The 25,631-nt window shown below is 23.4% G+C and overlaps 8 protein-coding genes across 8 annotated transcripts; 4 read left to right on the top strand and 4 right to left on the bottom strand. All coding sequences in view use genetic code 6, as the record gives it.

Moving 5' to 3' along the window:
* Positions 1-70: 70 nt before the first annotated feature.
* On the top strand, positions 71-3,035 carry TTHERM_00237610 (hypothetical protein; the record flags this gene model as incomplete). Its single annotated transcript, XM_001024791.3, has 2 exons — positions 71-1,254; positions 1,307-3,035. Exons 1-2 carry the CDS (start codon positions 140-142, stop codon positions 3,033-3,035), a joined length of 2,844 nt encoding a protein of 947 aa, XP_001024791.2. The 5' UTR covers positions 71-139.
* A 936-nt stretch (positions 3,036-3,971) lies between these two features.
* On the bottom strand, positions 3,972-4,826 carry TTHERM_00237609 (thioredoxin; the record flags this gene model as incomplete). Its single annotated transcript, XM_001470977.2, has 1 exon — positions 3,972-4,826. One exon carries the CDS (start codon positions 4,824-4,826, stop codon positions 3,972-3,974), a length of 855 nt encoding a protein of 284 aa, XP_001471027.1.
* A 1,271-nt stretch (positions 4,827-6,097) lies between these two features.
* Positions 6,098-6,550, bottom strand: TTHERM_00237600 (thioredoxin; the record flags this gene model as incomplete). Its single annotated transcript, XM_001024790.2, has 1 exon — positions 6,098-6,550. The coding sequence occupies one exon, from the start codon at positions 6,548-6,550 to the stop codon at positions 6,098-6,100; it is 453 nt and encodes a 150-aa protein (XP_001024790.2).
* Positions 6,551-7,483: 933 nt separating this feature from the next.
* TTHERM_00237590 (transmembrane protein, putative) lies at positions 7,484-8,119 on the bottom strand (the record flags this gene model as incomplete). The annotated part of the gene is made up of 1 exon (XM_001024789.3): positions 7,484-8,119. One exon carries the CDS (start codon positions 8,117-8,119, stop codon positions 7,484-7,486), a length of 636 nt encoding a protein of 211 aa, XP_001024789.1.
* A 465-nt stretch (positions 8,120-8,584) lies between these two features.
* On the bottom strand, positions 8,585-10,456 carry TTHERM_00237580 (hypothetical protein; the record flags this gene model as incomplete). The annotated part of the gene is made up of 1 exon (XM_001024788.1): positions 8,585-10,456. One exon carries the CDS (start codon positions 10,454-10,456, stop codon positions 8,585-8,587), a length of 1,872 nt encoding a protein of 623 aa, XP_001024788.1.
* Positions 10,457-11,230: 774 nt separating this feature from the next.
* On the top strand, positions 11,231-13,692 carry TTHERM_00237570 (WD domain, G-beta repeat protein; the record flags this gene model as incomplete). The annotated part of the gene is made up of 3 exons (XM_001024787.1): positions 11,231-12,103; positions 12,257-12,698; positions 13,193-13,692. The coding sequence occupies 3 exons, from the start codon at positions 11,231-11,233 to the stop codon at positions 13,690-13,692; spliced, it is 1,815 nt and encodes a 604-aa protein (XP_001024787.1).
* A 1,898-nt stretch (positions 13,693-15,590) lies between these two features.
* On the top strand, positions 15,591-18,695 carry TTHERM_00237560 (AMP-dependent synthetase/ligase; the record flags this gene model as incomplete). The annotated part of the gene is made up of 6 exons (XM_001024786.3): positions 15,591-15,679; positions 15,744-16,666; positions 17,045-17,174; positions 17,395-17,575; positions 17,626-18,121; positions 18,463-18,695. Exons 2-6 carry the CDS (start codon positions 15,745-15,747, stop codon positions 18,693-18,695), a joined length of 1,962 nt encoding a protein of 653 aa, XP_001024786.2. The 5' UTR covers positions 15,591-15,679; position 15,744.
* A 1,219-nt stretch (positions 18,696-19,914) lies between these two features.
* TTHERM_00237550 (hypothetical protein) lies at positions 19,915-21,537 on the top strand (the record flags this gene model as incomplete). The annotated part of the gene is made up of 1 exon (XM_001024785.2): positions 19,915-21,537. Exon 1 carries the CDS (start codon positions 20,104-20,106, stop codon positions 21,535-21,537), a length of 1,434 nt encoding a protein of 477 aa, XP_001024785.2. The 5' UTR covers positions 19,915-20,103.
* Between the last annotated feature and the right edge of the window lie 4,094 nt (positions 21,538-25,631).

Genomic DNA, 25,631 nt, shown 5'->3' with positions numbered 1-25,631 from the left:
TAGAGGGTTTGCAGCAATTAAATAATGTATTCTAAAAATTGGTAAAAATTGATATAAATAGAAAGCATTCAGATTCATTAAATTTATTAATATTAATTAATAAAAAGATTTTAAATTCTAAATTAAATTGTCAGAAAAAATGAAAAAAATTATCAAAATTTAAAAGAAAGAAGATTAAAATAATCAAGAAGCCAAGTTAGTTAAAAGTTAAAAAAAATATGGCTCAAATTAAGATGATGAATTTTTATTGTAAGATGAATTACTTAATTGCAGTTTTGAATCTGACTAAGAATTGAAAGAATTCAGCTAAATGTTCTAAAAGTATGACAAACAGATCTAGTAGAAACAATAAATTTAATTAAGGAGTTAAACTTAGAAGAATTACTAGGAATAAAATGATTAATCTAATCACTATTAAAAATAAAAACCTCCAAAAATAAAACCTTTTCACTTGTAAAACAAAGGAAAAAATGCAATCTAGATTGAAAAAAAACACTAATCAAACTCTAAATATTCAGATAGCTTTGACTCAGATGAAGATCAAATTTTGAAAAAGTATTTCGATGCTACCTAAAATGATCATTTTAAATAAATATTAAATGATGAGGATTCTTCTGACTTTAATTATCATGAATAGAGAAACACCAGAAGTAACAGTTAACTTATACATGCTAATAGGAGTAACAAGAGTTAAAATTATTTTGAAAGTGAAAACAGACATAAATCTTAAATACAAGAGAAAAATAATGGTTTTAATTCCAAGATAAATGAAAAGAGAAATTTGTCATAAATTTTACCTAAAAGGCCTCATACTGAAGATGATTAATCGAATTCAAATTCTGAATAAGAAACTAAGAAGCTAGAAAAATAGCTAGATTAAGATCATAATTCATAAAGTTTAAAGCTAACCAAAAAGCTTATCCTTAAAAAGAGTATTATCTCACCACCTTAACAATAACAGTACTTGACACCTTCTGCAGTTTAATCGAATAAAATGGAATCTGTATCTGAAAATCCTATTAAAGCTAAAACTGTATCGAATTCTGCATGTTCTCCAATTAGAATGGATAGTTTACATAAATTATTTGAAGAGAGTTAGGTTGAAGATATTCAAGGCTCATTTGAGAAAGGTCACTAAGCTTTAAGTATGCAAATTCATGACTATTCGAATGACCAGTATTTAGTAGAATGGAAAAATATTTAATCAAAACATATTGATAGCGTTAGAATCAAACCAAAGAGCACTGTCTACAAGTAAATATCGTTTATATTTTGAACTTAAAATTTATTATTTTTATTTTTAAAGGTTAAGTGAAATCAAGAAACATGCTCCTGAAATATATGTTTAGTTCCTAGAAACTCAATTTGGCGACTTTTAAAAGTATAAGCATGAACAATCTCATTAAGAAAAAGAGCTTATTTAAAAGAAGCAATTTTAAGATAGTAGCTCGTATGTTATTAAGGTAACTCATGAATCAAATGATAAATAAAATGAAGAACAGAAACATCATCCTAATCCAAAGTTGTTGTTATAAGAAACCAAAGAGGCTAAAAGCCAATTAAGCTCTCAATAGTAATTAGAGGAGATCAATCCTTCTTGCTTTAATTGTGATGAAAAGTTGAACTCAAAGAATTTGAACGAATAAGAAGAACTTCTCTTCGAAAATAAATAGGAAATAGCAAAAGAACCTTCAGAGCATAAGCCTTTAGATGGAGAATAAGAATATAAGCCTTAAGAGTAATTATAAGATAAAACCTACTCTGAGGTTTTAATGAACTAAGTTTAAGAATTACCATAAGATATTTCATTTGAAGACCAAGAAAGCTTACAGAAATAATAATCTGTGGAAATTGTTTTACCAGTAGAAAATTAAAAGTAAAATACTTCAGAGATTGTTGAAGAAAGCAATTTAGAGGATAAGACAACTACATAGATTGAATAAGAATCACTAGAAACTGAAAAGGACTCTGCTATTTTTGAATCTAAAGATGAAAATTAGAATAATTAGAAAGATCAAGTTTGTCTTTAAAATGATAAATAACATTCTAAAGCTATTTCTGTAGAAGAAGGAGAAATAGTAGAATAAGATACAAATTCTTAACCAATTCACAAAGAATAGAATTCAACCTCTTAAGCTGCTACAAATGAAGAGATGCAAATAGAAGAGCCTAATGAAAAAGTAAATGAACTCTTTGAAGTAGAAAATAACTAGCAAAACAAAACAAAGAGTGTTGAGAAAACTACTTCAACAGAAAAAATGATGGAAAAGCTGACTGTTAATACCGAGGAACTAATGTAAACTCCTGAAAAAAAAAAATCTCAATCAAAGGAATTAGAAATTGAAGTTAAAGAAAAGAAAATAATTCAGATAGACCTAGACACTTATTAGGAAGATGAAGAGGAAGAAGAGGAGTAGGAAATAAGTGATGATCTAAATTCTCATATTCCTTAGGTCAAATTTTAAAACTTGAAAGACAACAAAATAAATACATAAGAAGTAGAAGAACTTAAATGCAAAGAAGGTGATGACCTATTCGAACCAATTGTTACTGATCACCATCTACATGAGCATTAACATTTGCATGCTAAAGAAATTTTTGAAAATCATTCTACAAAGTCGAAACTTGAAGTAATTCCAGAGGTTGGGAATGACTCGGAAAGTGATTAAAGTTGCTAAAATAGATTATTAAATAGTTCTATAAGATCATTCGATAAGTAAGCTCAAGGGAAAAAGAATTCTAGTGTTGAGATGGTAGAAGATGATGTAGTAGAATATACCTAAAATAATTTACATACTGCTCCTCTTGTATATCCAGTTCAATCTAGACCAATAAAAGTACATATAAATTAACCACGTGTAGTAGCTGCTAGAAAATCTACTGGTGTATAGATTAAGCAAACTAATTTTAATGACAGTTCAGAAGAAGAAAATAGCTATGAAATTGAAGAAGATTACAACTAATAGGAAAGTGCTAATTCTTTACTATCTGGAACTCTCGGAAGATTTAAATCAAGAATTGAGAAGCTTCTTTGATTTAATTCGAACATGAATTAATTACAATAAAAGTAATTTTCTTAAAGTTTACTTATATTTAATTAATTATTAATTAATTGATAGAGATGCTAAAATAATATTCTATTAAAGCTTATTTTATATTTCGATGAATATTTGTATTATTAATCAATTTATTTTAATTAACTCTAATATTATTTTATAAAGTAATTAGTTTGTTTTTATAAAACTAATTTATGAATTTAACTAAATCAATTAATTAATAATCTTAAATAAATTTACAAAATATTTAAAACTTGTTTTTTTAAATTAAGATATTGATCTTATTTTATTAATAGTAAAAATAAATGAGAAAAATAATATTGACAATTTTAATTTGAGTTTATAAAGCTTTTTTTAAACAAAATATTTTTTTAGAAAATGCAGCAAAGGATAAATATGTAAAAATTTTTAAACAGAAGCCTAAAATAAACAAATCTTTATTCTTATTTTTAGATTTTTTTTGAAATTTTTTTTATTAATTCACTTGATATTAATTTAAAAATTTAGAATAAAATACAATTGATATAAGATATTTGAAAATTTCTTAATTATAATATTTTATTACTATTACATATATTAATAAATTTGCTTAATTTTATCAAATTAAAAAATTAATTTTGAGATTAGAATAATAAAAATTAAAAATTTGGTACTTTTACTTAATTTAAAGAGTATGCTACATATTTATCAATGATTATATTAAATTTTTAAAGAGATATTTAATTATTTACTAACCAAGTAAATTAACTTCGATTATAAACAGATGACTTTTATTTTTATAAGAGATATAATTAAATATTTAATGAATTTTGTCAAAATAATTCTAATGTAAAATGATAAATTACACTTAAATTAAAATAAATTAATTTATATGTATACACAATATTTATTTTTATCATAAGAAATTTATTGATATCATAACACGTATGAACTATTATTGCTTTGCTTTTAATAACCAGACTTAGATTTTTTATCAGCACCTTTTAACACTGTCTTTGTAAAAGGATCTTCTTAATCATATGAGCAACACTTATTGCAAACAAATGTAACAGATAAAATACATAATCCTATTAACATAACAACAGTGAGAGGACCAAGTTTCTTAAAATAATCTTTAAATTTCATGATTTTATCTTAATATGCTTTGTTCTTTTAAACTCTAAAATTCTTTACATCCTTCTTCTTTTCATCTTCATCTAAATTAGGGTCTTCTGTTTTATTTTTATTCTTATTCACAATAGTTTTTGAACCATCTAAGTCTGATGCCTCTTAAATTTCATCTTCGTTTTCCTCATCTTCATCCTCGCTTTCAAAGTCAGTGTCAACTCTAAAATTAATTTCCTTCATAGCTGCTCCTTCGCATTTCTTTTTCCAGAATTATAATGTAGTTTCTTTATCCCTTTTGTCTGAAAATTGACAATACTTATACTCTTTAGAGTTAAATAATAAAAGAGTAGGGTATCCTTACACTCCGAAGGCCTCACATAAATCATGGTTATCAGGGCAATGAACTGCTATAAAATTATCTTACATATTATCCTTTTTTAATTCAATCCAAACAGGCATAAATCTTTGGCAGTGAGGACACCATCCGGCATAGAACATTACAAAAAAATCTTCTTTCATTTTTTTCTTTCCAAGACCAATACCAGTCTTTTATGCAAAATCTACTTAATCATACTACTCAACAATCGTACCAATAAAGCTATGGTCAGCATAAGCAACTACTGCAAAAGCAATTACTAGTGCAAAAATAAAATTTATTTTCATAATAAATATTTCAAATTATATTTGATTGTTTTAATTAAATATCAATTAACTAAATATACAATAATCGTAGAATATATCAAGAGCTTGTTATCAAAATAATTAAATTATAATTTTCTTATTTGGATTTTATTCCTATCTATACACCTAACATGTTCCGTTTTTAACTAATTTAAAATTTTCACCCTTAATTTGTTATTTTTAGATATTCAAAAAATTTAAAATAGTTTTTAAACAAAAACAAATAAATTAAGTAAGTAAGTTAAATTTAAATTTTGTTCTATATTATTTAATTAAAATAGGCTTTTGTACTACATTTAAAGTAAAATAAAGATAATAGAAGATTTTTTTTTTAATTTATTTTCTTTTTATAACTTCAATATAAATATAAATAAAATCAAAAAATAATCATTTTTAGCTTTAAAAAAATCAAATATGTTTACCTAATTATTTCATTAATGCTCCACAATTTATGGATGATTTTAAAATATTCTTGAAAATCTTTATTTTCTTTCTGATTTTAATGTTAATTTAGTCGAATTTTTTATTATTATAGGATGTTTTAAACCGAAATAAAATATTTATTTTGTTATAAAAGTAATATTAATGATCATTTCTGCTTGCTTTCTAAAAATACTTTTTAAAGAAAACCAAAAAATGAATAAAATAAGTTTAATTTAAATGATTTAATAATTTTATTAAATTAAAAAAACTATTGTATATTTTTAAAAAAGAAACACATAATATGATTCAAGATGTTTTTTTCAATTCATTTTCTTCTCTTAAATTTAAAATAAATAAAAATGAAATAAACAAGCATTTTTAGTTTTAAAAATTTAATTTTTTTATCAAATTATTTGATAATTGCTTAACAATTAAGCAGTTTATGTGTGAATAATTTTAATACATCATTAAAAATTTTTCTTCTTTTTACTTTTAGTACCAATTTAGTCATTTTTTATCTATTTCAAAGATATCTCAACCTAAAAAATATTTATAGAGAAATAAAAATTCATAAGAAAAGTCTGATTAGATTAATGGATGATCATTTTTTAAAAATAATTTTTTAATCAATCGAATTTTTTTATGTTTAAATTAATAAATTTTTGGTCTGCAATTTTGACCATAAATGAGTAAAATTTAGCTTATTTAATAAATTAAAATAGAAAGTAGAAATATTTGTTTTCATAAAAATACTGTACTAAATTAGTTAATTTGTAAATAAAAAATATTTTTATTACAATATATATCTATTTAAGCTTTTCATACATTATTCAAACTTTGATTTCATATAGTTATTCATTTTCACATTTTTTAGACCAGAATTTTTGTATTTCATACTAGTCCCTTACTCCAGAGAATATACAATATTGGTAAGTGTCTTTAGGGAATAAAAGTATAGTTGGGTAGCTATACACGTACAATTATTCACAAAAGGCTTAGTTATCAGGGCAGTGAAAGACCATAATGTTTTCATTATTATTTTGGTTCTTAAAATCAATCCAAGCAGGGCTATCTTTTCTGCAATAAGAACACCAATATGCGTAGAAGAAAACAATAAAATCTTCTTTAATTTTTTTGTCTTCAGATCCAATTCCTGTCAATTAGCGGAAAGACTGCTCATTTAACTCAGCTACAGATGTTCCTTAAAATGTATGACGAGCACTAGTTAAACTTGCTGTACAAAAAACCAAGCATAATATTTAAAATATCAATCTTATCTGCATTTTAATAACAAAAAATATCTTTTAGATTTTTTACTTACTTAATTTAATTTTTATATTTGATGAATGATTTGAAGTAATTAGAAAATAACCATCCTAGATTAAATAAAATAAATATTAGTATCAAATTATTGAAAAGTCTATTAATATCTGTCAATCAATAATGGTAATATGAATAATATCTGATTTAATTCACAAAGATAATAGAAAAATCTGCTTTACCTAAAATACTATTACTATCTGTCTTCACTCTTTAATGACTTAAAATTTTATTTGGTAATTATTTTTATTAGCTTTACCTCTTAATTAATCAATTAATCAATAGATCGCCTTTTATTTGATTTAGATATTAATTTTGCAATAATTTAAATGGGTTAAGTAAATATTATGAAAATGTAATTATTAGCTAAAATTAATCTTATTTTCCAAATTTATTGTTGAAGTAAAGTGCAAATTAAAAAATAGCTTAAATTTTGTTGCAATCAATAGCTTTAACATATATTTATTAATTTCATAAACTTTAAATAATAAAACAGAAAGTAAGCTATTTATTTTTTGAATTTCTCTCTGTAAAAATAGGCTAATTCATCAGTAATCATAGAGATAAAATAAGGAACCAATACATTTTTTATGATTATTAATATTTTGTGTAGGCAACAAAACAAATAATAAATTTATTTTTATTACATTTTTTATTCATTAAAATATTAACATTTGCTTATTTATCACAATACTTATTTACATGTATGTATGTATGTATGAAGATAATATTAATTTTTATTCAATTTTTTATAATATACTTGATATCTATCAATGCTTTTTCAATTACTCTACGATCAGAAAATTTCACTATTTTTTTGTTTCAAAATTTTCTGCCAAGTCATTGACTAATTATTTAATTCATGTATTTATTAATTTATCTATCTATCTGGTATCTCAGAATAGTAAAAAGTTAAGTAAGGCAATTAATGAGAAAATAAGAAGCATAGAATTTGAGCTGCATTACATCAATTATACATATTTATTAGATGATCCTGCTGATTTTGATGCTAAAATTTTGCACTTGGCTTTTACTGAGTTAGAACAGTCAGTGACTAAATCATCTGAAACAAATGAACATAGATTTGTATCTTGTTCAGCAGTGCATTTTTGATAATCATTATTCCATGATTAAAAATCTTCAGAAGAAGGGCAATCAGTACCTGGGCAAGTATCAATTTATTTTAGCTTTTAGCTGCATTGTACCCATAGCTATTAGTATCCGCAATTGACTTAACAGTTCAAAAAATAAAAAAACTAATTACCATTATCGAAAGTGACCTATTTTCTACAATCGTTGTATTTTTGGTACTTGACTGATGGTGAGAGATTTTGATCAATTAAAGCAATGCATCCTAAAAATAATGATCTTGTAGCACAATATTAAGTTTAGTCAGGAGTTAAATTTTAATCCTTACAATTTACCCAGTACTGGTTACAAATTTCGTTTTGGCAGAAATAATTATCTAGATAATTTCCAGCTAAGCAAGAAGAAATAAAAATGGTAAATATTAAGAGTATTTAAATCTGCATTTATTAAATTAATAGATTTATATGCCTTTTTTCTTTAAAATCTTAATTTTTAGCGTTATTAATTATTAATAATTTAATTCTTTAAGAAGATGTAATTAATTTTCTTCCTATTATATTTAATTCTTTCTTGCCTTTTTTTAGTGGATATCCTTTTATAATGATTAAATTTACTCACTTGATCTATGAGTGTATATTTTTTTTAAGATACAAAGTTGAAAGATGATCAGAAAAAAAGCTAAAAAAGATTTATTTTATTAATTGCAACAAAAATAAATAACCTTCTTTTTTATCAAATAATTTGTAATTTTATACCAAGAATATTAAAATTGAAATAAATTTGATCATTAAAATGTTTGAAATTATTTTATTTATTTGTTTATATACATAAAAGGATGGGATGGATACATATAAGAATAATTAATTTTATTTGTCTTTATATTTATTTAAAAATGTTCTTTACTAAATTCAATTAAATACTTTGTAAAGATTTTCTATTTTTTGATTTGACTATTCTTATTCATTTTAATTGTTAAAGAAGCTGCTGTTGATATTTTAAATTTTAAAATTTTATTAATTTGTATTATAAATAGTTGTATTCTTATTATTATAATTAGCACCATTAAAGCTCAAAGATCTGGCTTGTTTTTGGTTATTTTTATTTATTGATGGTAGATTTATTCTTTGTTAAATTTAAGCGTTTGGCTCATTATAATTATTAATGATTACATTATTATTAAGATAAATATTATTGGGAGTATTTGCTGGCAATTACTGATCATTAGTATTAGTTTAATTTATTTCTTCTACATCTTATTTTAAGTTAGATATTTATTATTTTACAGGTTATGAAAACTGCTAAAATTAGTGGTTAACCATAATATTGTTGTTCATGGGTGGAAGATTATTTTGTGTTTATTGCATAGCTTTGAAATTTATTAAAACATTATGAATAGCTTTGTTAAAATTTTTTCTCTCTTCTGATTACTAAGCTAAGCTCTTTGCTAAATAATTTTATGATACATTATTGTTGTTACTATTGCTTGAATTGCAAATTTAGTCTTTTGATACCGAAAAAACACTTCTTGAGTGCATTCTACCAAATTCATTTGATAATATAATATTCTAATTTGCTCCACAATTTATTGGATTTTGTAAATATTAAAAGAGACTTACTTCTAAAGAGTTCTAGCTAGTTGGCTTTTAATTTTAAGAGTTCCCCCTTTTCCTTACGCAGATAGTTCTTTTTGATTGTATTTCATTGTTACTTTAAGAAAGTGTAGAATCTTCAAAATCTTACTATTACTTTTGTATTTATTTCCCATTTTATTGGTTATTATTTAATTTTTATGTCAAAGGTCTTCTTTAATTAGAATGAGATGAGCATTGAGCATTACTATTATTATTATTATTATTATTATTGTTGCTGTTTAAGGGATACATACCTTTTTGATATTATGAGTGTATTTAGCAGAATACAAGCTCTCTGAATGAATTTATATTTGTACTTTTTTCCTATAAAGTGCCATGCTATTTATGATTTTGGTCATTCATGTTAATGCAAGTACATATTAACTATGATGGTTCATTATGAGATATTGTTTGGTAATTTTTATCACTAAATTCATTGCTATCATAACAATATCTTCCCTATCTAGTTGATGGCTTGCTTTGGCATGTAATTTTTTCTTATTTTTCTTTATGTTACTAATTTGCTGACTTTTACCTATTTTGTGGCTTTAATGGTAAGCTTTAAACCTATTAATTTATGTTCATAGAAGTTTTTTACAAAATATTTGTTTGTATCTCTCTAAATGGTGGAATTTTTTCTCGAAAATAGCTTTACTCTGATTAATTTTTTTCTGAATACTAAGATGGATGAGATATTGTGTAATGGTTTGATTGGCCATTTACTTCTCCAGAAATCACAGTATCTTCTTCTAAATCATTTTCTAATAGAAAACACTTTAATTATTTAAGATCTTAGATATCTAAGACTACAGGCTAATCTTTTGCAGTATGTGTGTGGCTTGTTTATGATTATTCTCCTCTGCTTGATTTTGGATATCTGACAAATGATCTCACATTTTCTTCATTATGCTACTGCTGATCTTAATTATATTCTTAGTCTTTTGGCTACTTGAATTGCTCATTAAATTAGCTTATCTATTAATCATAAAGGTAGTTAGCCTAAATGTTAGAATGAATTATAGGCGGGACATTCTAACTTGCAGATGTTCTAACATTCCTAATAGTCTTACTCTTGCCTGGAGGAAAACCTTATGTAAATGGGATGATATTTTCTTTTTCTTAATATTGATATTGCTTATTGCCTTTCATATTTGCATAATTCTATATATTATTATATGATTTGTATTTATGAATCTCCTTTTTTTGCTTTATTTAATTTATATAGTTAATTATTTATGATTGATTATTGATAAATTTTATTTCCGCCAACAAAATCTTTTTATTATAATTCCTGGATTCTAAATGAATGTATATATGCTTGTCTGTATATGTCTATATTTATTTTATGCATAATTTATTTAATTACAATATTTACTGAATTTCTAAATTTTTAAGATTCCTAAAAGTGGCAACTCGATTTTAACTGAAAAATTTATTTAATAATATCTACATTTTTATTTATTATCTTTAGAAACTTTCATTTATTTATTTTCTTTTAATCTAAAAATTTAATTTAAAGCATGTGTTATCATTTTAAAAATAAATAAATTTAGTTTTTATAGCATTAATTTATAATTAAAATTTAAATATTTTTGTTGTAACCTATTTATTGATGTATCTGTGCTAATTTAAATTCAAATCCTGAATTTCCTAAATTTTGTTTTAAAAAATAATTTTTTTTAAGGAATAAAATTTATTTTTATTTAGAAGAAAAAACAAATTAAAATTATTAAATTTTTTAAATGTTTTATTATTATTATTATTGTTATTTATTTTATTTTTTTAAATACTTATCAATACAGATATTTATTTATTTTAATTTTTGGGTATTTTCTATCGTTTATTCATGTCTAATTTGTGTTATTATTAGTTTTGTAAATAATTGAAGTTAATATTTAAGTAGTCTATAAAATAAATTTAAATATGTCAATTTAAGAGTTTAAATCAAATTCAAAGACAATAACTGTTAGAGATAAGAAAAAAAGCGATTCTTTTATTGATATTGAATCTCAATAAAAGGAGATAGTTAAAGAAATTTAGGAGTATGATGAAAATTTTTATAAGGAATTGCTAGAAAATTTAGATGATAAGATTCCAAAGATTAATTGTGATAAAGGATTTTAGCATGGTATAGTCAACAGAGTATGCACAATTAAAACTTGCAACAAAAAATTACTTTGCGATGAGTGCCTAGAAACTGATCATGCTCCAATTAAAAAGTATGCTAAGAAGTTTTCTGAATTTTTCAAATTGAAAAAAGAAAAGAAAGTGATTAAAGAAAAGTCAGTATTGGACATTGAGTTTTTCCTTCAGGAGAAATAATAATTTATGAAAAAGTTAGATTTTGCATTCAATATGGCAACTTAAACTGTTGAAAAAGAGTTTAGTATACTTTAAGACAATTTAATTAACCTGATTAATGAAACTAAGAAAGAAGTTCTTGCTTTTAAATAGAAAAATTACAATTTATGCAAAGAAATTTTAGACTCTCTTTAGCCACAACTAGATGATATTTATTTTGATATTGAAAAAGAGATGGTAAACGTAGTAAAAGTAAAAGATTTCGATGAAATGAATGTAATTATTAAAAAAGTAGTTGATTTTCCAGATAAATAAAAAATTGAGCAACTTACAAATGACTTTCGTCTTATTTCTTTCTACATTAAAGAGTTTGAAAGTGAAACTAGCTTACTAATATTAAAATAAATATCACCAAAAATAGAAACATTCATGAGCGAACAACTTGTAAAAGTCTCAAACGAATCAGAAGCAAAGAGAGTTTTAGTTGAGGAAAATGTAGATTTTAAAAATATTTTAAAAATTAATTATTTTACAAAAACAAATTTTGCAAATTAAATTGTGTAAATTATTTTATAAGAAATATTTATTTATCTTTTAATTTGATTTTTTCTTCTATTTTTCATACTATTGAATTTAATTTTATAAAAGGGAGCCGAAGATTACAATAGGGTTTCTATTTGGAATTCTAAAAGTGTTGTTAATTACAGGAGTATATAAAGAATTGATTAAGATCCTATTCTGTGTGCTTGCGAAGTTGATTCTTAAACAATAGCATTTGGTACAGGATCTCCAGGAAATAATGTTCTCATTTTTGATAGAGCTACAAACCAATTTATTGATGAATTTTAGGCTCATGAGGGCTCTGTAATGTCAATTATACACTATCACGATAGTATTATTATAACAGGAGGTAGTGATGGTGTAGTAAAGTTTTGGGATATCAGCGACTCAGAGAACTTTAAGACTTTCTAAGCCCATAATGAAATATTGATGTGTGTATGCAAGATTTCAAATAAATTATTTGCTACGTGTTCATTTGATAATACAATTAAGGTTTGGCACTACGAATCTGCCTCTCAGTCACCTGATGGTAATTTTTTATTTTAATTGATAAAAATCAAAAAGCAGATTATGTTCAAGTTAAGAATTTTGTATCTTCTTCTGTAACTTAAAATTCGTTTTTTTTATTTGAATTGAAATATCTTCATTAAAATTAAATAAATACCATTAAAATAAAAACTTTAATGAGAAGAGTTTACTTGTTAACATTAATTACTTCTGAATAAGTTAAAATGAAGAATTGATTGCTTTAGCCAATAAGAAATAAAGAAAGAAAGTATCTATTTTTATAATTATTACAAGTATTAATCAAAATTATTCCTTCTAGTGAGTGTAATTACTGTGACCGTTAATTAAAAATCATTTACTTGTATAATAAAAACGTCACAAAATGTTAATTAATCTAAAATCTGATGTAAATTATAACATACATACAGATATAAATGATGAAAGCGATGACATATCTGCTTTTTATTTATATATTATATTAACTTGGATACCTATTATTTATATTACTCTTTATAGGAACGCTTGTGGGTCATACGGACGGTGTATTTTATATAACTCTGCTGAGCGAATAAGACAACCTCTTAATGAGCTCATCAGCAGATTACAATATAAAAATTTGGAACTTAAATCGCTTGGAATGCTATGGTACTTTAAAGGGGCATAATAACTAAGTAAATACACTGGAAAAATACAAAGAAGATTATATATTAAGTGCTGGTGATGATTGTATAATAATTATGTGGAATTGGAAGACATTTGATAAAGTATTTAAAATGGATATAGTGCCTTTCTCTATATGGAGTATTAAGTTAATGAACGACAACAATTCTTTAATTGTATGTGGAGAAGATTTAAGCATTTTTATAGTAAATTTAGACACAAACACAGCTTCCACAAAGCTTTTTGGTCATAAAAGCTTTCCACGTTCGATTTTATAGCTTAAATCTGGTACTTTAATAACATTTGGGTATGATTGTTCAATAAAGTTTTGGAGGTCAAAAAACACCTATGAATGAATAATCTTAATTGCTCTTCTAAAATATTAGCAATATAAACTTTATTTTTTTGGTTATTTTGTGTAAAATTGTTTCATATTTTTTTCAACCATAAACTATTCAAATTGCTTCTAATTAACCAATTTATTTCTACTTATTTCTGATGAAACTTATAAAGGACTTTAATTTAAGTGATGCAAGCTATAAAAGCTTCACAGATTTTGAAATCAAAGTTTTTAATTACTGATGGAAATTTAAGAGCAGACAACTATATATTATTACTAAAAACAGTATTTTAACAGAGAACTATCTCTTTGCAAAATGATTAACATAGTATATTTAAATGTTAATTATTCACAATAATATATATATTAAGCTATGTATGAATGCACCAGCTGTTAATTATAGGTCATTTTATGCAAATTTATAAAAATTGTTTCATTGTAAATTTATTTGAAATCTATTTTAAATTTCTTGAATTATCTCAAAAACTAAATTGTTTTTTTAATATTCTACATTTTGCTATAAATATATTGAACTAATATAGCATTTATGTATGACATAAATAGTAGTGTCCAAGGAAAACTATGTATGGCTTGAAATTTTTAGAAATTTACTTTAAAAGGCATAGGATACTTAAAATTAAGTCCAATAAGTAATAATATAAATTTTAGAAATCTGTTTAAAGTATAATTTTGAAATTAAATCTTAATTATAAGATATTAAGAAAAGATGACGAAGTTAAGAAATTTTATGAAATTTGTAATGATATTTTCAAGTCAAACTCTTAATTATTCGTTTATAATTATAAAAGATGATTAAATTCATTTCTAAAGTTAGGTAATAAATTCAAAAATCCACTATACCTATGATGGTATATTTCTTCATTCTATTTATATCTATTAAATAATAATATATGAAGCTTTGATTATGCAATCGATTCAAATTGCATAAAATTAAAGATGAATTATTATTCGATTTTTAATTACTTCAAGTTAAAATGCTATTATACATGAACAAAATTTAAAAATTATTGTAAATTTCTACATTTTATTGGTTTTAAGGATATATGTTGTAAATGTTAAGTTAAAAACTTTGATATTATTATTGGAGAACTTTGAAAAAAAATTGATACTGCTAGAAAAATGTTTAAGCGAGGTGAACAAAATATATTTTAAAGATTATTTCTGATAAAGCGCTTTTTGATATGTAAATGATTAAGATTTTGTTGGAGTTGTACAGATATTAATTATAACTTGTATTAATTCTTAGTAAATTTACTATTTTAAGCCACTAATTACAAATTCTTCAATTTGACCACAAAAATTAAAAATTAACTAGATGTAAGTGGTAAAAAAATGTTTATTTTTATTGGAAATATTTATATTTCATCTGGCAAAAAATATGTCGTAATAAAAGGAGTGAGATTAGAGTAGAGATTAAATTAAGGAGCTGTTCTAGAATTTAAAAATATGATTGCGTTTCAGATTTTTTAGAGATATATTACCATTTTTATAGATTTATTCAAATTTGATTAATAAATTGAAAGCAAAGGTTTATTCTTCTTCATTTGAGATATATTTTACGTCACTTTCAGAATTCTAAACAACTAAAAAAATTCTTTTATTTAAATGAACAACTTTTGCTAAAATAAATAATGTATTATTTAACATTTTATATTATGTAATTCTTGTTAAACAATAGTACGAGGATTTAAAATTGATATTTTTATAGGTTGGGTTTAATGTTGATATAAAGTTTTTATTTTTGAATACCATAATTTACCAGTTATTATAAGATTTGCAGTAATTTTTTAAGTGAGTAATTTACACTTCAAAACAAAGCGATTATTGCATATTAATACGTCTTATAAATACTTGACCAATATCAAAAATAATATAGTTATTAATAATATTAAGCATAAAGATATCAAATCTTTAATTTACCAAAAAAATAGCAACAAATTAAATATATTCAAAAAGACTACAATCTTCATTAAAATAAGTAAGTAAATAATTTTTATAGCTCCATTTTATTATCAAAGCTTATAAAATGTCTTTCATTATAAATAGAATGAGCCACCCCAATAATGCTTACCAAATAGCTTTCGATAAGGCTACAAACGATAAAACTCGTGAAGACTTTTGGAGAGATTAAACCTATTTAGTTGATTGGTACAAGAAACCTGATGTCATTTTAGATAGATCTCACCCTAATCCTGGTTTCTGGCGTTGGTTCAAAGATAGCAGAGTTAACATGTGCTACAATGCTGTTGACCGTCATGTTGGAGAACTTGCAAACTAGACAGCTATTTAATATGTATGTGGATACTTAGGTACAGAAAAGGCCTACACTTGGGCTGAGTTGCTTGATAATGTATCAAGACTTGCTGGTGTTTATAGAAAATTAGGTGTTAAGAAGGGTGATAGAGTAATTATCTATATGCCCATGGTCCCTGAAGCTGTCTTTGGTATGCTTGCCTGTGCTAGAATAGGAGCTATTCATTCTGTTGTCTTTGGTGGATTTGCTGCTAAAGAGTTATCAGGTCGTATTTAAGACTCTAAACCTGCTTTGATATTAGGTGCATCTTATGGGTTTGAACCTGGTAAAGTTATTAACTATAAGTAGATTTTAGATGAAGCTATTGACATATCTGGAGTATAAGGTATTAAAGTTTTACTTTTGTAAAGAGGTGACAAAGTGACTGCTCCCATTAAAGTTGGTAGAGATTTCGACTATCATTCTTCAATGTTGTTTGCTGAAAAAGTTGACTGTGTCCCTGTTGAAGGAGATCACCCATTGTATATTCTTTATACTTCAGGAACTACTGGATAACCCAAGGGTATAGTGAGAGATACAGCTGGTACCTGTGTTGCTACCTCATGGACTATGTAACATATTATGGATATTCATAAAGGTGATGTTTATTTCTCTGGAAGTGATATTGGTTGGGTTGTTGGACATCATTTCATAGTTTATGGACCCCTTATTAGAGGTAAATCTTAAAAAACAAAATCTTCAACTTAATGAAGTTGATTAATAATAGAATTCAAATAATTTTTTTTCAAAGATTTTAAACAAAACACTTTTTTCATTTAGCAAATAGATCATTTTTATTAACTTATTTATAGAAAGAAGCAATTAGTAAATTATCATCAAAAATCCAAAAATCAGCAATTTTAATAAAAATTTGTTTTAATAGCTAAAAAGACTAATCAAAAAATTTTGTCTATTGCAATAAGGTTGATTGATTAAAAGAAAATATCTATCCAAAATTTTTTATTAATTTTTTGAAATCAACAAAAAAAAATTAATCGCAAGCTTTCTAAAAAAATATAAATTTATTTAATCATAATTTTATTAAATAAAAAAGGTGCTACAACAGTTTTGTATGAGGGTAAACCAACTGGTACTCCTGATCCTGGTTAATTCTGGAGAATCATTGAAAAATATAGAGTTAAGGGTCTTTACACTGCCCCAACTGCTCTAAGAGCTATCAGAAAGTATTTAATTTAGATCTAATTTATTTTTTAATAATTCTTCAATCTGAAAGTGTTTTTAATTAAATTTCCCAAACGCATGCTTGGTTTACAAAAGATACTAACTTATTTACTTATTTTATTTTTATTTGGCTAAATTATTTCTAACAACAATTTTTTAAAGTTTAATTGAAAATTTAATAGTTTATTAATTAATTAATTAATTTTTTGAACTTAAATTTAGAGATGATTTGAATGGCGATTGGATTAAGAAGTTCGATATCTCTTCTTTATAAGCCATATCTATGGCTGGTGAAAGATGTGATGTGCCAACATATGAATGGATTCAAAAGCATGTACCAGTTTTGATCAATGATAACTATTGGTAAACTGAGACTGGTTGGATTATTTCATGCAATTATAAGGTAACATATAAAATTTTGCATATTGTATTAAGTTTTAAATTATACTATAGAATCTTTACACACACCCAATTAAACCTGGTTCAGCAATTAAGCCTGCTCCTGGTTTTGATGTCCGCATCCTTGATTAAGATAATAAGGAAGTCACTGAACCAAATAAGCTTGGAAGAATTTGCATTAAACTCCCCATGCCTCCTTCATTTATGCTTACCTTATATAACAATGATGAAGCCTTTATTTAAAAGTATTTAGCTGAATCACCAGGATACTACTTAGCTGGTGACAGTGGTTACTTCGATGATAAAGGATATTTAAATGTTATGGCTAGAATAGATGATATCATTAACACTGCTGGCCACAGATTATCTACTGCAGCTATGGAAGAAGCTCTCCTCAAGCATCCAAATATTGTTGAAGCAGCTGTTGTAGCAAAAGTAGACGATTTCAAAGGAGAAATTCCCATTGGTTTTGTAGTTGCTAAATAAGGTGGTAACATAGACTTAAAATAATTCGAAAAAGAATGTACAACAATAGTTAGATAAGAAATAGGTATTTATTTAATTTGCAACTTAGTTTTTTTAAATACTTTAATTACTGATTTCATCCTACATTTTGTATTCAGTTAAATATAATCGAAAAAAAAAAAAAACAATTAGTAAGAAAACCTTGAATTAAGGCTAAATAAAATGCATAGGCTATTTTGGTTTTTAAAAACTTTAAAAATTATTATAAACTTTAATTTTTACAAGTTTTACTGGATAAACAAATATTTTTTTTCAAGGATTTAGCTTTTGAAATGTGTTTATGAAATAAATAAATAAAAATACTACCAAATATTAATTAAATTTTAAATAAGATTTTTGAAAAATTAATTTTTAAATAACAAAAAGGACCCGTCGCTTCTTTTAATAACTGCATTCTAGTTGATAAGCTACCAAAGACCAGAAGTGGTAAAATCTTAAGACAAACACTTAAAAAAATTGTAGATGGAGAAAAAATAGAAAAGATCCCTCCTACTATCGATGATGCCTCAGTAATTCCTAAAATACAAGCTGATGTTGAAAGTTATGGTCTCCTAAAGAAAAAAAATACTTCTGCACAGTAACCTGTTCCTAGACTCTGAGTAGCTTAAATAAAAATAAATTAAAAGGAAGGATTTATTCATATTTTTATGAAAAAAATTACATTAACTACTAATAGAAATATTTATTATTTTAATACTAATTAATCATGAATGTATTGTACTTGTTTTTTATTTCTATACAAATTAACTAAAATGATTAAAAGATTATCAAATGGTTCTAGCGTTATAGTCGCTTCGGTTTGACCTAATTACACTTAAATTTTATAATAGACGGTTATTCTATTTTATGATTTTTCTCCCCTTAATTAAATTCAGTAAAGCTTTTCTAAATTTCATTAAAGAGTACCTCTTTAGCATAGCTTATCTAAAGATTACTCTTACTAATTTTTAAAATAAATAAATACTGTAATTTCTCATATAATAAGTCCAAGTCATATAATTTTGAAAAAGTGGTTTTTGATAAGTCATATTTAGATATCATTTGAATGAAAAAGTTTTTTCAGAGTTTGCCTTAATAAAAAAGAAATTACAGTATCTAAAAGTATTCAATAATGATTTAAGCAAATGATATTTTTTAAAAAGGTATTTCAGAAAATTAAATATATTTTTTCTTCTATTATTAGAAAAATTTTGTTTATAAATAAATCATCTCTTAATATTTAGGAATTTGATAACTATGGATTGGGTTAGCATAAATAAAAAATAAAATAGCTTATCTGAAAATATATCTAAAGTTAAATTTTTAAGATAATATTATTTTGCAACTTTTAATCAATTTAGTTAGAATTTTAGTGAGTATATTAAAAAATATTATTTCTGTGCAATTCTGATTTTAGATAAAAAGTATTTCAGGTACTAAATTGCTAATTTAGAAGTAAAAGATAAAAATAACAAAAAATAAATAACAAAGACACAAAGATTTAGTGGGAAGTAATTTAATCAATCCTAAATATATGTCGTTTACAAAAAAATAATGTATCTATCTATCTGTCTTTAAAAAGTTAATAATACTTGTTATGATTTTTACTATCTCAAAAAAATTATGTTTTGTTTTGTTTTGATTTGTTTTGCTTTTTGATTATTTTATTAAAAAATACTTGTTAATGGACGGATGAATGAATCACTTTTTAATTATCCTTTGTTCTATCAAATCTGTATTGAAGAAATTGCACCATAACTTAATTTTAAAAACCACATAAAATTCTTATTAAATATTAACTTTAAATGATTTAATTTTTTCTAATGTAATTAATTGTAATTAAAAAGCCACTAAATTATTTACTATTTCTATCTAAAAAAAGTAAAATTGAAATAAAAAAAGCAAAAAGAACGAACTTTTAAAATCAAATAAATCTGTGCAATCACCTCCATTAATAAAATACTCGATAGCTCATTTGATTTTAGACAAAACTCTAAATAATTTATTCATATAAATAAAACATCATAAATGATTGAAGATCGCTAATAACATAGCTTCAGTTAACTAACTCAATAATCTCCATCACTCACTTTACTTGAGGCTTAAGAGTAAAATAATTAACATCAATAAAAGATTTATGAAGAATTTAGTGGTGATTCACTATCAACAACTCATAACAAACAAAATTCAAGCATAAATATTCATCCGTTGTAATCTATTGAATTTATAACTGAAGATATGGGTTTAGATGCTAACTGTACTGATACTCCTAGTTAATTACATTTTCTTTAATAAAAAGCAATTAATACCTTAAGCTTATGTAAAAAAGCTTAATAAACAAAATAAATTGCTGTACAAGCTAACTATATATATATCCCAACTTAATATTAATTAAAAATACTGAATAGCCCATCAACACAGTATACTTATAATTTGGGTGGAGAAATGGTTATAGATCTACGCTGGGTAATGAATAATATGGACGATGAGACGTTGAATGGTATTGATACTTCATTTCATAAAATGTGTCCTAACACTTACACTCTTTAAAATAAGTCTTTGATGCTACAACTTGAACAACGCTAGCAGCCCCTCTTTTAATTTAAATTTTTGCCATAAATGCTTTATTCCTTGGGTACTGCTAAAGCCTTACAAATGGCAAAACTAGTTGAATAATACTAACAATATGTTGACTATAAGAGATAACAACTATAAAGTAAATAGGAAGAAATTAATGAAATTGATAAAACAACAAGAAGAGAAAGTTCTTATTAAAACGCAAAAGCTATTTTATCAAAGCAAAACCCTAATGAATTCTTTTGTTCATACATTGGTTTTGGAGATGAAGAAGATTTTTACACTCAAAAAGCATAGTGTTTTAGTCCTTTGCTGCTTGAAATTTTGGGGGTGTCCTCTGAAGAAATGGCTAAAATTGCTCTTCGTAAGGGCAGTATTTCATTTTTTGACTGGAAAACTTAATTTAATATTTCAATGGGTCGCTTGATGATGGTAAGTAAAGAAAATTCATAAAGAGGATATCAGAAATAAGAAGTTGAAATTATGACTTTTGATGGGTTTAGAATAAAATCTACGATTTAATTTGAGTATTATCCATTAAATCAAAACCTTCTACCTTATTCTAATTAAGGCAGTTCAGAAGTAAAGTATCTTCTTATAGATTATCTAGTAATAATGAAATTCTCTTTTCATCCACTCGCATTAAGATAACTGATGCTATATCGCTAATCAGATGCATCAAAGACCTATAAGTAAAGTCAATTAGAAGAGGAATTTTAAGAAAGTGTCTTCTCTTCTATGTTTTTAGAAAAATATTATGAAAAAGAACTAGAAAATCTTGGATAAAAAAAGAAAAAAATTAGAAAAACAAAAGCTAAAGCTTAAGAAGAAATGTCTTACTTCTCAAAGCTGTAAAAAAATAAATTTTAGATTTCTTAAAATTGACAGCAAATAAATAGAATTTTTCAACAAAATTATATTAATTAACAACCATAACAAAATAAGCAAAATTAAGAGCAGTAAAATTAAAAAACTATCAAATTACTTCTATTAAAATTTATTAACAACCAAAGAACAAGACAGATTTAAATCTAGGCTGGCTTTCAATCAGTTTATCTCATCCGTTCAAGTGGCAAAAATCTATGAAAGAAGAAACAACCTATTATAACTATAGAATTAGGCCACACGATAAACAATATTTCTATACTAACTCTGTTGAACTTTATCATATTGAATTTAAAACAAATAAAAATATCTTTTACCCTTAACAAATTGAATATATAAAATAAATAATATTTTAACAAATTTATGGTTAATAAATAAAAAACAAAAATTTATAATTATTTAGTTTTTGCGTTTCATCTATCTATCTATATTTTAATCAATTTCATAATTAATCTTCTAATTAATTTTTGCGATCGAAAATAAACTTTTTATCAAATTAAAATTCTATTCATAAATCAAATTACTAACTAGCATCATAAAAATTTTTTTCTAATAATTTCTTAGTTTTTTACACTCAAATCCAAACCTACTTTCTTTATTTTCAAGGATAACGTTATTATAAGCCTGATTATTATAACTTACTGTCAGTAAGCAAATCTGATTAATTCAAAAAATTCTTACACAAAAATAATTATTGCTTTTTAGGAAAATAAAAATTCAATATATATTAAAATAAATTGAATGTTTTTATATATTTTTTTTCTAAAAATTATAGTAAATATTAATAAAAATTACAAAAAATTAGATTAATAAATCTAAAATTTTATAGTTTTCAAATACTATTTTTACAAAAATGTTAGATATTTTACATTTAACAAGTATTATTCATGGATTAATTAATTAATTATTATTTCTTTTATTAAAGTTGAAAACTTGACTGTAATATAAAGTGAATGAGTGTAATGAATTTTTATTGAAAATAATTTAGCATTTAAATTTATCAATTAAAAAAAATATTAAAATATTTTTATTAAATAAATTTTACAAACCTTACAAATTTTGAGTCTGGTATTCAATAGAAATATTTTTTTCTATTATTTTTCTTGGTATTTACCCCTGCTTTGTGTAAATATTCAAATATAAAAAGTATTTCATAATTGATAAATTAAACATCTCCCACCTATCACACCCTAATATTTTATTTGACAATTCATTAATTTATAAGAATATATCTTATTGTTTATTTATTTTTTAGATTATGTTGTTATAATAACAACAGCAAAAAGGACTACATTTATTCCATTTTAGCAAATTTTTTGATTGATAACTCTTAGATTTTACTTCATTTAAAATAAAAGAGAGAAAAATTTAAATAGCACTAAATTTTTTTGATAATTATTTTAAACAAATGAAGAAAAAGAAATACTTATTTCTATTTATGATATTGATTCATTAATTTCTTTATATACTCTTTGATAATTATATTAAGTTAGAGTTAAAAATAATAAGTTAATACATTGAGAAATGCTCTTAATTTATGTGAATAAATAATTAAATAAAAAATGAATCAATATTGACTTTTTAATAGTATTCAATAAATTAAAATATCAAGAAGCTTAATTTATCAACCAAATATAGCAACATTCTAATATTATGAATTTGAAAAATTAATTTTATTATTTTACTTAGAAATTTATGAGTTAGTAATTAACAAATTACGTTTGAAATCTGAATTAGCTTGCTCAAGTGTGATAAAAGTTATCTGTATCTGATTCAACGCCAATAAACTAATAAATTTTTTTTTTTTCTACAAAATTTATCTTATTTAATAAATGTGAATGATATTAAAAATAACCATAATATCTAGATTTGTTTATAATTATTTTTTTATTTTCCATTATAAATTTGGTGGATAAACAACTATAAAAATAAAAATAAATTAAATTTAAATGTTTTAATTATAAAATAAGTTAAATACAAAATGAAAATTAAACTTAGCTCTCTATGAATCCTTTACTACTTATTTTCAGAATTTGAGAAAATTATCTTTGTTTAATACCTGATCAAACTGTAAAAAGAGAATTGACCAATTAAATTTATAACAAGTAGCGTAATTTCTTTAAAAGAGTATCATATCTATAGTATTTAATCTATTATAATAGAATAAAATCTAAAGATCTAAAGATCTAATCAGTTAGATATTTTTTTAAACAAATCATTCAAATAAGATAGAGATAGTAGCAAAAAAAATAAATGAAAATACATGATTTATTAATTTAGGATGATAAAAGTTTGATTGAGTTTCTTTTTCAAATTGTTTAAATAAAATACTACTAATATCCACTTAGAGGAACAACGACAGCGATATCTAAAATCTATTAAATTATTTTTATTTAACTTATATCTAATAATATCTTATTGATTTGTAATTGCATATAACTTATAGGAAAAGAAAAATATTTTATCAAGTCTTTTGGATTTTTGGAATATAAAAAGCTAAAAATAATGCTATTATGAATTAAAGCTAACTTTTTATTAATAAGTATATTTTATCTAATTTCCATACACAAACAAATATAAATTAGGTTTGTATAATTTTGTATTGCATAGTATAAAAACACATAAATACTTTCTATTTGACTGGAGATAAAGTAGTGTTCATTATATTTTTCGGAACATCTTATAAACAATTAATAATTAGAAATATTAAAAAAGATATTAGAAAAAAGTATTACACCATAAATCCTCTTTAATTCTTACAAAACCTTCATTTATTCCAAGAGCTTTAATAATAATGATCAAAAAATAATAAGAAAAATGATAATAGATATTTCTGGTCATGATGTTTCTTAAATATTACCTTATATAATAATAATATAATTTTTCAATTCTATTCTTACTTTCTATTAAAGTATATGGAATTTTATTTATATTTAAAGGTTAATTTAATCAGAATTTAATTTCTAAATTATGATGAATTTGAATATTGTTACATTTGATCCTAAAAAGATTATATTTTTTTAATTAATTTTTAGTTTATTTCTTTTATTTTCTGGTTTATCAAATAATCTCTAAAATAAATTTTTCTCAAATGTAAGATAAAATAAAAATGATCTATCCATAAATTATAGAATACTGAATTATCTGATAAGTATTTCATGATTCTAAATGGATAGCAAATATTAAATACTTACAAATTTAAATATTATTTTCTATTCATTGAAATTTATTTTAAAATAAGTAAAATTTTTGCTAAAGTAGCTCGTTGTATTATGGCGAAAGCTTACATGGCCATCAGAAATGATAGAAAGTTATTCAGTGAAATTATAGTTGAATATCTGTAAATTCAAAATTTAAGTCAAGTAAAATGTAATCTTAAATGAAAAAATTTATATATTTGATTTACTTGAAGATGATTTTTTAATACATTAAATGAATTAATAAATTTATTTAATGAGTTTCTAAAATTAATTAAATTTCAATTTGATGAGAAAGACAAACTTATAGCGTATATTTGAATATAGTATATATGTGGAATTTAATTATTTTTATTATCATAAACCATAATATTACAATAACTTTAATTTTTCTCTATCAACTATTCATTTAGTATTTACGCAAATATGAGTAACAAAAACTGTTTTTCAATGATTGTGTTCTCAAACAAATAATTCAAAATATTTATTTATTTTAATCATATAAATAACAAACATTTTGAATGAAATAAGTGTTACTTATTACTTAACTTACTTTTTTTCTTAGCTTAAATATGTAATTTAAAAGATAAGAGATTAGTTATACAGATATAAAATGATAAAATACCTTAATTCCTCGATTCACATAAAATCATACATACTTTAGTGAAGAATTCATTATAAAAAAAAAAATTCAATTAAAAACTCTCATCGTCATATACGATTCGTACAATTGTTTTGAGGACATATAGTATAAAATTATGAAAATTAAAAAAAATATGAAAAAAGTTAAAATATAAAAAAATACATTTATTTAGTGATATAAAAATAAGATTTACTAATTAATCAAAATATTTTTCAATAAAATACATAATTATTAGATTGCTAAAATATTATTCA

This window comes from Tetrahymena thermophila (assembly GCF_000189635.1).
Source record: "Tetrahymena thermophila SB210 genomic scaffold scf_8254373, whole genome shotgun sequence".
Taxonomy (NCBI): domain Eukaryota; phylum Ciliophora; class Oligohymenophorea; order Hymenostomatida; family Tetrahymenidae; genus Tetrahymena; species Tetrahymena thermophila.
The sequence above is the reverse complement of the archived record's forward strand: the minus strand, read 5'-3'. Positions and strand labels throughout refer to the sequence as shown.